General features: G+C 41.8%; 1 protein-coding gene across 1 annotated transcript in view; it reads left to right on the forward strand.

Moving 5' to 3' along the window:
* Positions 1-212: 212 nt before the first annotated feature.
* The window catches only part of ABHD5 (abhydrolase domain containing 5, lysophosphatidic acid acyltransferase), a 29,172-nt gene continuing 14,981 nt past the window's right edge, over positions 213-14,403 (forward strand). The window contains exon 1 of the mRNA XM_042817377.1: positions 213-290. Within this exon, the coding sequence (XP_042673311.1) occupies positions 259-290 (32 nt within the window). The 5' untranslated portion in view covers positions 213-258. The remainder of the gene's footprint in view (positions 291-14,403) is intronic.

The raw sequence follows: 14,403 nt of genomic DNA on the forward strand, positions 1-14,403 counted from the left end.
CGGCTCCCTGCCCCTCGTTACACAGCCAGCGCTGTGCCGTGCGGGGACGCGAGCCCGCCAGGCGCGTCCCGGAGCGCCGCTCTAGCCGCCGGCGTCGCCCCGCTCTATGGTGTGGGCGGCGGCGATGACGCAAGGCGGCGACGGCGGCGGGCGGGGAGGCGGAGGAGGGAGGGGCCCGTGATGGCCGGTGCCGCCGCCGTCGCGCTGTCCGTCGCCGCGCTGCCGGCCGCCGCCCCGCTGCCAGCTCCTGCCGCCGCCATGGCCGAGGAGGAGGAGGCCTCCAGCGAAAGGTGAGCGGGCTGTGGGGGGTCTGTAGGCGCCCGTACCTCTCCGTGTATCGCTGCCGTCAGCTCCGCCCGCTCCCGGCGGACGCGTCTGCCGGCTTCCCGCCGCCGCGGCCCGTCCGTCCGTCTTCTGTCCGCCCGGGCGCGGTGCGGGCAGCCTGCCGCCGTGGGCTGTGTGCCGTGTGAGCCTCGCTGCGAGGGAGCCGAGGGCACGGCTGGGAAAGCGCACAAAGCCGTGTGCTGCTCGGCTGCCATTCCCTCGGAGCTGGACGGCCGGCTCAGTTCTCCGCGCCAACTCCTTTCGTTTCTGTGTCCCAACATACGCTCGAAGCAGAGTAACTGCCGCGCGTCGGCCTGCGTTGTGTTTGACATAGCTCTAATGCTGTGTGTAACTTCTGGCTCGCAGCTCAGCGTGTTGCTGGATTACAGCCGCTGGTCAGCCCGCTGCCTGATGTGAAGTAGCCCCACACAACATCTGACGTTATGCGTGTCCACACGGCGTCTTTAGTCTCTTTGTGCAAATGGTTCCATCATCGTCACCTCAGTGCCCTGCTCTGATTCTGGCCGTGTATTATTTACTGCCGTATGCCTTCTCGTTCCCTGTGTCTGAATTATGTCTCTGTACCCTTCAGCTTCTAAGACAGCTGTTTTTGTACTCATCTATTGCCCCAAATATATTTTCTTCGCTCTTATTTCCTACTATAGAATATCCTATCTGTGTATCTGCTTTATTCGCATAACATCTCTCTGCTGGTCTCTTACTCTGTTATGGTTTTAGCCCCAAAATTACTTGAGCAGAATATGTCTAACTCTGCTGCAGTCACACATGCACTGTATCCCCTCTATCAGATGTGCAGATGTACTCTGTATCTAGTTTTTATACAAAATTTTAATAATTCTCCATTTTTCAAATATCAGATGTTGTATCTCATTGGCAATTGTGTGAAATGTCTGACCCCCTCGTCCCCCAAAACTCATTTACTGCTTTTTCTTTTCTCTCTCCTTTTTTGTCTTTTTTTTTTTTTTTTTTTTTTGTGTGTGTGTGTGTGTAGGGGGGGGGAGGGGGAGGGAGGGGGGTTAGGAATTCTGCTTAAAATTCCTTTACAACTTGCTTGACAATTTTGCTGTGCATTCATGACTTCATATCCAGGATGTTGTGGTTGCACGTTGTCATGTTACATGTCTATTCTATCACCCTTCCAGACTATCTGCATTCTCTGCCTGGTCCTCTGTTTAGCCTTTTTTTTAGCCTCGGGATTTGATATTTCACCCTTGATGATTTGCCAGAGCAGAACTGGACTATGTGTATTTTCCAAACTCCCTGTTATGCCTTTGCAACCATATGCACAATGCTCTCTTGTCAAGCATGATCTTCAAAGCTTTCTCTTTTCAGCACTGTGCAGTTTGATCTAGTCTGTAACTCTGCTATTTCTTCCTTTCCTCAAACTTGAAATAGCTCCGTCTTTAATAACACAGATTTTTTTATGTATACCTTCTGCATCGTCACTCATCTGAGACCTCAGTTCCCTTCTTTGTTCTGTGTTCTTCCTTATCCATTCACATTCATAAAATACACCTCACTTGTAAAGCCTCTTGTTGATGATTTACAGGTTTTCTGAGTAAGAGCCTTAAAATAGCTCTGCCCCAACTTGTTGTGTTTATATGTTCACTTGGCACGTTAGCCTGAGCTGTATTAGCTGCCTGGTACAATCACACCAAGTGCTGAGTGCTGCTAAGGGCGTGCCGAGCGCCCCGAACTGCATTAAGCTGCTGGGGTTGCCAGAATGTAACATGGCATGATTTGGAGGTAGGGTACATCATAGGCTGCATTTTCAGAGAGGATTTTGACAAGTTTTGACAAGCTTTACTCAGGAGGATGGCTTTTAAGAGGACTTGATTGTGGAGTCTTTCAGAGTAAGCTCCCAATTCAGTGAAGATTTCTGAGTCTTCTAGGACTTCTCAGAACAAAATCTAATGTTTGTTTTGCACGAATTCAGAAAATACATTAGCTGTGATGGAATGTTAGCACTCTGGGTTGTTAAGACTCTTATTGGCCTGTTCTCAGTTACAGCCAAAATTAGCATTTCTGCTACTTCTCGAGTTGAGCAAAACTTTGTATCTGGAGGAAAGTTGTAAGTGATTGAAATACGTTGAATACTTTTGAATTTGAGGCTTTGTAGCAGTGAGAGGAAGGCTTACTGTATGTATTAAAACCCTAAATAATAAATAGGAAGTTTATTTTATCTGCTTGGAAAAAAAGTATGACTCACCACATCATGCAGTGTGCTCTGTTCGTTGAAATCTAGTAACTGCCTAAGTGTGGTGAAGGCAGAATAGCAGTGACTCGGTTGCTTTACTTGACGTTGTCCTAAGGTAGAGTGAGAAGTTTAATGAAAGAAATGTTTTGCCCTCCACTGCAGAAGTGATGGCTTGTTAACATGTCACTTTCTCACAATGCTTGAACTTGTTCACAACCTTGAGCCTCCTTTGTGTAAGTAGCAGAAGCAGAGTCCTACCTGTGAGGCACAGCTACAGTAATTCTGCTACTATTGAGGGCTCACACTGGATTTGGCAGGACTGCTTATAGCTGAAACGTGACTGGTATTAGCAGCTGTGAAATACATGTACATATCTGGAAATAAAACCCTGCACCGAATATCTTTTTCTCCTTCTGAGATGAGCGTAATAACTTTCTTTAAAACAAAGAATTCAGTGAAACATCAGTTTTCTTGTGTGTGGTATGTAGTCTCTCAAAGAAGTAGCTTGGAAAAATATGTAAGAACTGTACACTGTAATTATTACTGTAACACCAGTAATCACAATTAGTTTTTCATTATCATTTGAACTTGTTTGCATGTTGGTTCTTTGGGTATGTAATCTAAATGCAGAATTCTTTCTGTAGTTTTGAAATGAGCTGCTTGATGAAATAAAAGAGAATGATTTATTGGGTTTCACAGAACTTATGCTTGATTCTAAGATGGCTCACAGTGGTATCATAGTAAAGCGTATGCTGGTTACATCATCTAGCTTTTAAATGCGGGTGGACAGCTGAAAGCTGGTTTCTTCTTTCTTCCCTTGGTGAAAGGGGGCTCTTTCTAAAGGCCTGTTCCCCAGCAGGTCAGGGACCTACCGCCTCTGTCTTTACAGAGACAATGAAAGCGTAAATGTGCGTGTGCTGGAAGAAGTGAAAGAATGGATGCGTCCTCTTCTATGCTTTTGTCTTTTCAGTGATAGAGTGGTGTCTATCATAGCTTCAGTGCTTAGTGCCTCTTGCATTATATTTGTGTGCTCATCTCAAAGCTTGTGTGTGAGGTTTTCAGGTGTCCGTAAGATTGCTTGATTTCTTTTATCCTTGCATGAATTTGGGAAGGGAAAGTCTGTGGTTATCAGGAAGATCTCTCTTACAAAATGATCATGGCAGTGCATGCCCTGTCCCCGCATGAGGAAGAATGTCCTCTCAGTGTTCCCTCCAGAAGCTTCATTAGCACATTATGGAATAGAACAAGCATGTTCTGCTTTTCCAGTCTAGCATATAGAAGTAGATGATTTGCTCCCCTCTTTTTACACAGTACTACTTTTTGGATTTTCTTGTTTATTGAAGAATCCTTGACTCATGTTTAGGACAGTCAGTTAAAGAATAATTTCTTATTTGTTAATTTCATTTTCTTAATATTTTTTTTTCATGTTGGTCCTCTACAGTTCTGTGGGGTGTACTTACCGTTGTGGAGTGGATTTTCAGGTAGATGTGCTTGTACACTTACCTACCTCCTTTCAAGTGCCCTTAGCGTAGCAGGAAATGAGGTGATAGGTCTGCTGGCACACAGCTGCTGGAAAGCCACAATGTTGGCCAAGATCTTTGCATGAAGTTGAAGTAGCTTGCTTTCACAGTTTAACAAGGTTTAAATAGCACAGGTTGGACTCTGCACGGTAAGGATTATTTGCTCCACTCTTCCTGAAACTTGTTGTTACGAGAAAAGATGACACAAGTGCAGTCCAGAAATCTACAGGAGGTCTTTCCCCCTCTTTTTAAGCATCACTGAATTCTTTTAGTGGTTCCTTTCCAGTGGGAGCCACTGTTCCCCAATTGACAAAGTACAGCACTCAGTGTGGTTCCCACTGTCCTACCAGGCCTGACCACCGTCCCAGGATTAAGGTGTGTTATGTGTGCTTGATGCAGCCAGTACATGTACTGTTGATGTACTGTTACCAAAGATTGTACACTCTTAGTGACTTGCCTGGAGTTCTCTGTCATAGAACATCTCATTCTTCTTCAGTGATTATCGGATTGAGTCATCTGTTATGACAGAAATCCCTTATAAAAAATCTTACTATGTCTGTCAGTCATCTGGCTGCATTCCTTACTGCTGAGGAAGAGAATGGGAAGTGCTGGGAGAAAAATAGTAATTATACAGTAGCTTTTAATTTATGTTTAGATATTACTGGCTGGGGGTCAAGCAGGTTGAAGGCTCAGCATTAGAAAGCCTGCTGCTAAGTGTGTGGAAAAAGGACAGACTTGCCAAGTGTCAAATGACAACTGTAGTCTAAGGGTTACCAGAGTGTTTTACCAAAGATTACAGTACCTGTCATTGAGCAGAGCTATAGTTTGGTGGAAATGAAAGTGGGGCCGCAACTCCAGATCTGTGAGCAGCTGTGGAGCTGCTGCTGGATTGACTGTCATAATGATTACTGTGGATCTTTGTCTGACACAAACTTTTGCCAGGATTACAAAGATTTGGCTATACTCTGAGCTTTTCAGAGCCTGATAGAAGACTGGTGCGAGTTGGATTATTTTATTTGGATTGATTGGGGGCTTGCCCTATAAGCCTCAGTAGAAACTTCCCCTTTGAAAAGAGCTGTGTCTGCATCAGGAGGATCTCTGCAGTCTGCGCATTTTCTGAATATTAATAAGAGAATTGGAACTTTCATGGTTGATAAATTATTAAAGAAGCTCCTTTTTTTTCTTCTCATATTTGTCTTTTATTAAAATTGTTTGTTGAGGAAATTTGAATTGTCTTGTTTTATAACTTTTGAGTATTTTCTTGCAAGTCTGGTCTTTCAGAATAGGTTTTTCTCCTTAATTTGTATAGGCCGCCAGAGAGAAGAGGGCATGGGAGGAAAGATGAGTGTCTCAGTTTATGCTGGCACTGAAAGATCCAGATGAGAAGTTGAACAGCAAGGGAGAGGTCACTGGAGAAGAGAGATTTGTGAGTCAGGGAAGCTGTGTAATGAAATGAGGTCACTCTGGAATAAGGTTAAGAGGGTAAAAGAGGAGGGTTTTAAGGGTAAAACCTTGAATGACACTAAGAAATATGGTGAGGAATGGTGGAGTAGGAAATTGCTCTGAATGCATTGTAGTTGAAAACTCAGGGTCGTATGAGACTATGGAAAAGAAAGGAAAATGGAGCTCCTGAAATGTTTACTGTAATAAAAAAAAAAAAAAAATGCAGAAGGATCCGTGGCCATTGAGAAAGTCCAGTCATATGTTGAAGTGAGAAGGAGGAAGGTATTGCAATGAGGAAGGAAAAAAGAAATGGGGTCAGTCATGCTAGCAGGCTGTTGCAGAAGTTTCTTTCTTGATTATGTTTAGTATGTTATACTGAACATAAAGGCTTATCAATTATATCATAGCTGTCCAGAAAAGGACGTGTGATGCAGTGGCTTTTTACATTTACCTTCCTAGCTCTTTCTAAAGTTACTTACATATGTATTTTTTGACATCTGAAGTGTTTGCAGTGTGGCACATATACAAAAGGTTCTTTGACTTTCAGGAGGAAGGGAGGGATCGTGCACTTCTAAGAGCTGTCTAAACAGGTAGCCTGAGATGTTGAATACCAGTTCTTGGAATCTGACATAGGGAACTCATGCCCTGGAGGTGGCTGTGGTAAAGGAGCACAATGTAAAAGCTGTTTTAATGGTGTGCAATGAAACAATCCATCTTCAGTGTGTGCTTGCATTTGAGTGGAGATGGGCAGTGGTGTGAATGTGGTTTGTGTGTGGTGTGTTTGGAGGGAAGTAATCGTGTGCTTTAGGTAATCTTATATGTATGTTTTTTTTATGTGGCTCTTTATGGAAAAAGAATCATACCCATGTCCTGTTTAAGTTGTTATATAAGTTGTGCATATAAGCAGAAGATAAGCTGGATAGAGTGTGGCTGGGCAGTGGTGCAGATTTATGAGGTGCTTGTTATGTACGGGGACAGACTGAAATGCAGACATCTGACACAAGAAGTATTAGAAAGCTGACCAGCAAGGTTTAAACAGTATTTAAATGTTGAGGTTATGCAATATCTGAAGGGCAGCAAGAGTGCATCAGTAGGTGGGTGAAAAAAATGGAAGTAGCAGAAAGTTATGTAATATTTGAAGGATGTCAAGAGAAAAAAAAAATCATTTTCTTTATTTCAATTATACATTTATGCCCAAATTCTTCATGCAATGTGCCTTACAATGTTTGTGAAAACAGCTGACAGCTGTGTCATTGCCACATCCTGTCAGATGTGAACCTGCTGTGGAGGAGGAAGAGGGGTGTAGGTCCTCACTAGCAGCAGAGCTGTGTTGCACACATGATCTTTGTCACCAGGTGTAGCATCTTTCCTGCAGCCAGCAAGGTTACATGTGCCTGAGGTACAGCCTGAATGCTCAAGCGTGTTTAAACATCCTGGTCAACTTCAGCATCACCGAAATAGCCAGAAAATGCTCATTGTTTATCATTTTACCTTATCTACATGCTCAGGTTAATTCTGGTAATCAGTAGTCCTGCGTAGTACTGCTGATATAAATAGAGACAGTAATAACATTTGCTTCTGTATTTCTACACTAATTTTGATGTTGGCTGTTCTGGACACAGAGTTCAAGTTGCAGTCAGTGCAAGAGGAACGCATTGTTTTTCCCTCTGACCTAATGTGGCAAGATTTTGCAATAACCTACCATGAACTGTTTGTTGAAACAGAGCTGGGATACATTACATTTCCTAGAAATATTCTGCAGAGCTTCTCAAAGCATTTTATTTTAATAATACTGAAGTATCCAAGAATTTCACAACGTGGGATTGCATGGCGTGTCTTTGGCTCGATGTTCATCTGAACAGAATTCATGTGCAGGCTTGTGTCATCTGAAGGGAAAAAGTGCTTTCCTTTTCACTCACAGCGCTTCAATACTTTTTTTTTTTTTTTTTTTGGTCACATCATGAAAATGGTAAGCAGACATTTGTTAAAGAGTTTGATACTTTGTTCCTGTGCCACATCCTAATTCTTACCTCTGAGTATGCAGTATGCACCTCAAGGTCTTTCTCTGAGGACTGCAGTATTCTTTGATCACGCTTTGCTTGGATTATGGGAAAAGAACAAACAAACAAGAAAACCCCTGATGTTTGTCTGCAATTACCAGTACATAATTTTTGTCCTTGAAACACCTCGTTCAAATTGCTGTTATGGCCTCAGCATCTGACTTCTGCTTCCATGCAGAAGGTCTGTCCCTTGCAATGACAGTTACTGCACGCACACTGTGTATGTTTGATGGTTCTGCGTGTGTTCCTCTTCTCAGAAAATGGAAGCACGGAGGGATGTGCTGTGTGCACTGTGGGGGCAGGAAGGAAAGGCTGCATGAAAGGTTCCTTGTTGGTTACACAATTAAAGGTCTCCTGAAGTCAGATCTCCAGTGTTGTTCCCAAGACATCCCTGCCCAGTTAAGTCCAGACTGACAGTTGTATTGCACAGTCTGTCCATGGCCTCTCTGACCTTAAAGCTTGCCATCCTCCGCCTCACCTGACCAAGGCCTTTTTTTCCCACCCTATTAGTGCACGTCTGCTGGTTAACTGCTTCACTTCTCCAACTACTGGCTCTCTGCAATTATTTGGCTTAAAACAGTTTGTCAACCATAGTTTCTTTTCAAGCATCACATTGTTGGATGAAATTGGGGAATGCTAATAAGTGACCTGCTGGCAACAGCAGTGGGGCAAGATTCAGGCCTCAGGTCTCCCAGTTCACTTCATTCCAACCCCAGCAGGAATAAAAATGCAGAAGTAGGTGCTTCTCAGAGATGGGCTGACGCCTGGGTGTGTCAGTGTGTTTTGTCTTTCCCGTTTTAGAAACTGGCTCTTGTCTTAACAGATTGGCACTGGAGATAAACTTTTCCTAGGTAAACTTAAGTGCAGTTAAAGTCCAATGCATATTTATTTACTACATCTTGTTCTCAGTTTCGTGCAGAGCGTGTTGCTTTCACATGATAAGCGTATTTTCCCATTTCCTATTTTTTTCCAATTTTAATTGGGAAACTGGAGTTCTTTTTTATGATAATACATAATACTTTCTCTTATCTTCAATTAAATGTGCTCTTTATAGTTTTTACTTTATACATAGTAAAATGTCACAGTTACATTTTTATACATCCTTTGAACAGAAGGAACATTTATTTTGGTCTTTAGTAATATGTATCTGTTTTGCTTCTTACTTCTCTACTTTTAGCTTTTTTTTTAGTCCTCCTTGTAGCAAGATTTAAGCTCTGCCTTACCTACTACCATGGTTGCTTCTGTAATATTCCTGGTTTTTAAATGATCACTGTTGAAATGCTAAAGGAGACTGCTGGCTCATCTGAAACTATGCAGGAGAACTAATTGGAACCTGCTTACAGATGTAAATCCACAATCATTAGAGACATCCTAATTCCAGTGGTGGTGCCTGATGCATTTTGCATTTCATATTCAGTATCAGTCATTTAGTGTTATGTTACCACATTTGATTCTGAGACACACAGTTCCAATAAATAATAATTCTAAAACTTTCTTGAGTTCAAAAGAATTGCTAGTTCTGTTTCTTCTCATTTACTTTTCAATTTACTGGGGTTTTAAAAGCAGGTTTTCCTGTTCACACACCAGTTAGATTTATTACATTCTTCACCAATGTTTTTTTGTTTTGTTTTTTGTTTTGTTGAACATTCTGCATCCAAGGAAACTTCTGGGAGTAAACAGAGAAGAAGATGGGGCTTGGATATAATGAATGTATGAGAGAAAGAAAATTTCTGTACTTCAGATAGGATTATTTTTTTTTAAATGCAATTGCAGCATTGCCAGTGATAATAAAGAAGCATTAATTTTTGCCACAGTCAGTCGTGTAAACAGCACTCAGTATTCTGGTGTTGCAAGGCATTAAATTAACAAAATGAGGAAGTGGAGTGTGTTATAATTTAACACTTAGACATAAATTAGCCAGATGTCAACCTGCTACTTCTCCCTGATAGTTTGACACAAGTTCCTATTTGATTGTGTCATCTTTGACAGTTTCTTTTGCTTCGAGTTGTTTCAAGTTTTATCTGTTAGCTTTATTTTAGTATCTAAAACCAGAATATGCTCTGAAAACTTGGTGGTGATATTGGAAGAAGCCACATCCTACTCACCTCTTAGATTTTGTAATAATTGCTGATGCAGAGGAAAACGCAGAAAATTTTCAGCAAACAAACTTATTCCTGCTGCTCCTCAAAAAAAAAAAAAAAAAAAAAAAAAAAAAAAAAAGAACTAAAATGGCTCTCTCTTGGTATTTTCACTAAAGCACCCGTATGATCTCCACTACAGTGTATTCTTAGAGTATTTTAGTGAAAGACTATTTTAAATTGACACTCTACCCTAAATTTGATACATTGATCTCTGTCCCTATTGTGATTATTGGTAGCTGCTTTTCACTCCTGTTTTGCCCATTTGTAGTATTTGAATAGAATTGTACACTGAGTGATTTGGGTTGGAAGGGACCTTTAGGATCATCTCTTTCCAACTCCCCTGCTATAAACAGGGACACCTCCCTCTAGAGCAGGCTGCTCACAGCCCCATCCAGCCTGGCCCTGAGTGTTTCCAGGGAGGGGGCATCCTCAGCCTCACTGAGCAAATTGTTCCTCACAGTAAAGAATTTATTCCTAATATCTATTCTGAATATGTTTTCTTCCAGTTTAAAGCCATTTCCACTCCTCCTATTGCTACATGCCCTTAAATAAGTCCTTCCCCAGCTTTCTTGTACGCCCCAGCTCTCTCAGCCTGTCCTCATAGGAGAGGTGCACCAGCCCTCTGCTCATCTTCTTGGCCCTCCTCTGGATCCACTCCAACAGCTCCATGTCCTTCTTGTGTTGGGAGCCCCAGAACTGAATGCTTCAGCTGAGGTTTCACGAGGGTGGCACAGAGGGACGGAATCACCTCCCTCGACCTGCTGGTCACACTTCTCTTGATGCAGACCAGGATACGGTTGGCCTTCTGGGCTGCAAGCGGACATTGCCAGCTCCTGTTGAGTCTTTGAGTTATGGTCACAAGTTGTATCAGAGGAGGTTTAGATTAGACATAAGGAAGAACTTTTTCTCTCAGAGAGTAGTCAGGCACTGGAATGGCTGTCCAGGGAGGCGGTGGAGTAACCGTCCCTGGCAGTGTTCAAGAGGCATCTGGACGATGTGCTGCCTGATGTGGTTTAGTGCTAGTGGTGGCAATGATGATGAGGAGATGGTTGGACTAGTTGATCTTATAGGTCGTTTCCAACCTTGTGATTCTATGATTCTATGATTCTTTCATGATCCAACATTCCCAAATCCTTCTCCTGAGGGCTGCTCTCAAGCTAGTCTCTGCCCAACCTGTATTTGTGCTTGGAATTGCTCTGACCCAGGTGCAGGACCTTGCGCTTGGCCTCATAGAACTTCTTGAGATTGGCTTGGGCCCACCTCTCGGTTCTGTCTAGGGCTCTTTAGTGTGCAGCATTTCAAAGGGCTGGGTGAGTTGCTTTTCTATGCAGTTTAAAACTATATTGAAAACAGAACAGTAGTGTTGCTCCTTTCTTTTAATTGTCAATGGTCTTTGACCATTGCTTGTGAATTAACGGTAAGTATGTAGGATTTGTTCTAGTAAAACACGAGCGCTATAACCTCAATTCAAGACAGTACTTACGTACATGGCTAGTTCTATTGAAGTACAGTATTTCAATGTGAGGAAGTTATTTGAGAAACGTAGAGGAGTGCTGGTGCTTATTTTATCTAGATGTGAAAAGAGAATTGCAGTTCTAAATTCCTTTGCTAGCACAGTACTTCAAAAATACTTTGTGCAGAAGCAAGGAGGCAGTTTGAGTGATTTTACCACTAGTTTACTCTTGTTTTTCTGTTACAGTTCTTTTAATTTGGAACTAGCTCAAATCAACTGATGTTCATAACAAGCATGCTGGCAGGATGGCATGAAAATCAAATGCTGTTCCTCTTGATGTTAGGCAGAAACAGTACAGCAAATTGTTTGCATGCATTTGATGTTGTTTTCTTCTGTATAAATAGCTGGAATTACTTCTAAGAGTCGGGAGAGGAGAGGGTAAGGGGTTTTGAAAGATCAGCTTGAATCTAATAAGCTTTAAGGGTAAAGCTTGAAATAATTTACCAGGGAGTTCACTCAGTGTTTCAGCCTTTTTAAGTTTCTGAGCTTGTTCCATAGCTAAAAACCTTGGTTCACAACATTGTCTGCAGAAAATCTGTTAAAAATACTAAATATGTTCATTTGTTTTAAGACAAAAATAGATGTGCACTCTGCTCTGGCATTTGGTTACATTCCCTTGATCCTTTGTGAATTGTTGTGTAAATGTTGTAAATGCTGAGCCCTGACTCGTTTTCCTGGTGGAATTTTCAAGTCCAAATGATATTAATGACACAAAACTGTTGCTGATACATATTTCAGTGCCTGTTTTCTGATTAGTACCGGGTGCTCTAATTACCTTCCTAATTTCGAAATTGGTAGCAAGAAGTAGATTTTTATATTCAACACTGTTGAAAGATCTCTCATGGGTCAGTAATTTTTGACAAATCCTTTAGCAAATGGCATTGCTTAACTCTGATTTCATGGTGTTCTCTCACAGAATTTTATTTTCCCATTTTCAAATGTAGACTTCCAACAATGTTGCACTTGGGAAGAATGCCTCTCTTGAACGTTTTTAAGCTTAATACACCTACCTAACAGGAGTAGCTACATTACAAGGTTGAAAAGTGAGTGAGCTGTTTCTGTGTATATGTTCCAGATAATTTTGGACAACAATTGCTGGTGCAGTCATTGGGTACCTTCCATTTGCAATCTGCCATAGAAACTAGGAGTCACGTAGACTCAGCTGTTTTTAGTGCACACCTCAGCACAATGCATGTTTACAGTCCTGCAGCATTAGTTAAGCTTACATGAGCTTTCTGAGGAATACACTGAATTTCTAACTGGACGCAAATCCATCAGCAGTCTTGCATATGATTGGTTCTTACCAAGCTCAATAGACTTAATCTAGCTGACAGAATGATAACGTTTGAGTTGCCTATTTGCCACATTTGTCATCTGATTTGACCTGATCCGTGGAGGTGGATGGGTGGATCGCACTTACCGTGCCTCTGCCTCCACTTGATGCTCAGTTCTTATGAAAGTTCCCCTCAGGCAGTTTAAGCTGTGCTCTGACAGCAAGTACTTGATTCAAATTAACAGTTGAGAGAGAGAAAGAAGTATTATCCTTTACGCAATAGTTAAATGATTCTTTACCCCTTAGACTTCTGCAGGCAGTAATCATTACTTATTTTTAATATCCGTATCATTTCTTATTCTTGTACGCATAGAGTACGTTTTATAAATGAAAAATTGCCTCCTTTGCTATGACATGTTCTACCATCTGAATTCTAGTCATAGCAGCTTGGCCACGCTTACATATGAGATTCACTCAGTCAAGGAGACTGTAGTTCACAGGTGACTCAGAAACTGCCTACACTGTACTTCTTCATTGACTGGGATAAGATTTTCAGTTTTCTCAAATTAGAATTATCTTGTTTGAATGAACAGATTTTTCCACCTGTCTTCAAAAAACTGCAAGGTGGATGCTTTCATGTCACGGAATCGTAGAGGTTGGAAGAGACCTGTTTTAGATCATGCAGTCCAACCCTCTGCCAAAGCAAGTTTCCTACAGTAAGTTGCACTGTAAAGTGTCCAGGTGGATTTTTAGTATCTCCAGAAAAGGACACTTGACAAAATAGTGCACTGAGTTTGAACCAGGAAAAAGTAGTAGCATTCCTAATTGTTCCTTGTAAGGATTTTTAGGAGCTTGTGCCCATTTGTACCAGCAGAGTTTGCCTGGTGTACTGTTTGTAGATAAGGAACTTTGGTCTGCCTTCTCCCATGAGCCTAGTGTATTTGTGAGCCTGCTGGGCCTTGTCTGTTTGGGAAGGCATTCCCTTGGACTGTATGCTTTGCTGGGCTCTGCTCAGTTTCATGTGTCTGGGAAAATGTCTCATAACATCTCTGTGCACCTCAGTGAGGCCTTCACTGATTGTCTGATGGCCGGAGTGGCGTGAATGGGGCTGCCTAAAAAACAATCTGGCAAAATACATTTAAATCAGTCAATTTATAGCAGAGATAATGAATATCACGCCCTGTGAGGCAAAGCAGGATTGCTATTTATCTGTAAGTTACCTAACACTGAAAATTCAAGTTAGAAACATCTCTTTTGTCTTATGTAACTTCCATGGCAGGCTCTTGTTCCAAGCAGTTCATAACCATCTGGGCCTTGCAGCAAAGTAGGAACATTTTACTTCGTTAAGCAGGGTTTCTCTCTAATTAAACCAGATGGTGTGTTTTCCCATTGTTAGTTTTCCATTGCATAGCAAATAATGGTGTGGTGGGCTCTGTCTATTCATACAAATAAGCCAACAGCTGACCATCATGGGGCAGTTGAGTAATTTGATATGCAACTCCTGCTACATACAATTGCTGTAAAGTGATAGAAATGTGGGTTGACAGTTGCCAGATTTATTTCACACTTCTTGATGCAGAAAGCAACTAAGCCCAGTGGATTTCATAACTCCTCAAAATACGAGATTCCTCTGTTGCATTTTCCTTCTTTATGAAGAAAGACAGAAAGGAGAGTGTCTGGAAAGTGGTAGGTGATGAGATCGAAGTGGAGTCTGCCTTCTCTGGCAGTAGTTAGCTTGCTTGTTTTAAATGTGAAACTACAGCTGGAATCCTTTGTTTTCGTTCTTATCTTACCACCGTTGCTGGTGAGCAATCTGTCTTGAAAGAACTATTGCTTCTTTTTTTTAATACATAGGTCATTCTTACATGACCTATCATTTTTATTACTGTGATATTAAATTAAAATAGCTAA

The sequence above is a fragment of the Centrocercus urophasianus genome, unplaced genomic scaffold (genome assembly GCF_019232065.1).
Source record: "Centrocercus urophasianus isolate 14NV4802_14NV808 unplaced genomic scaffold, USGS_Curo_1.0 seq_16, whole genome shotgun sequence".
Lineage (NCBI taxonomy): Eukaryota > Metazoa > Chordata > Aves > Galliformes > Phasianidae > Centrocercus > Centrocercus urophasianus.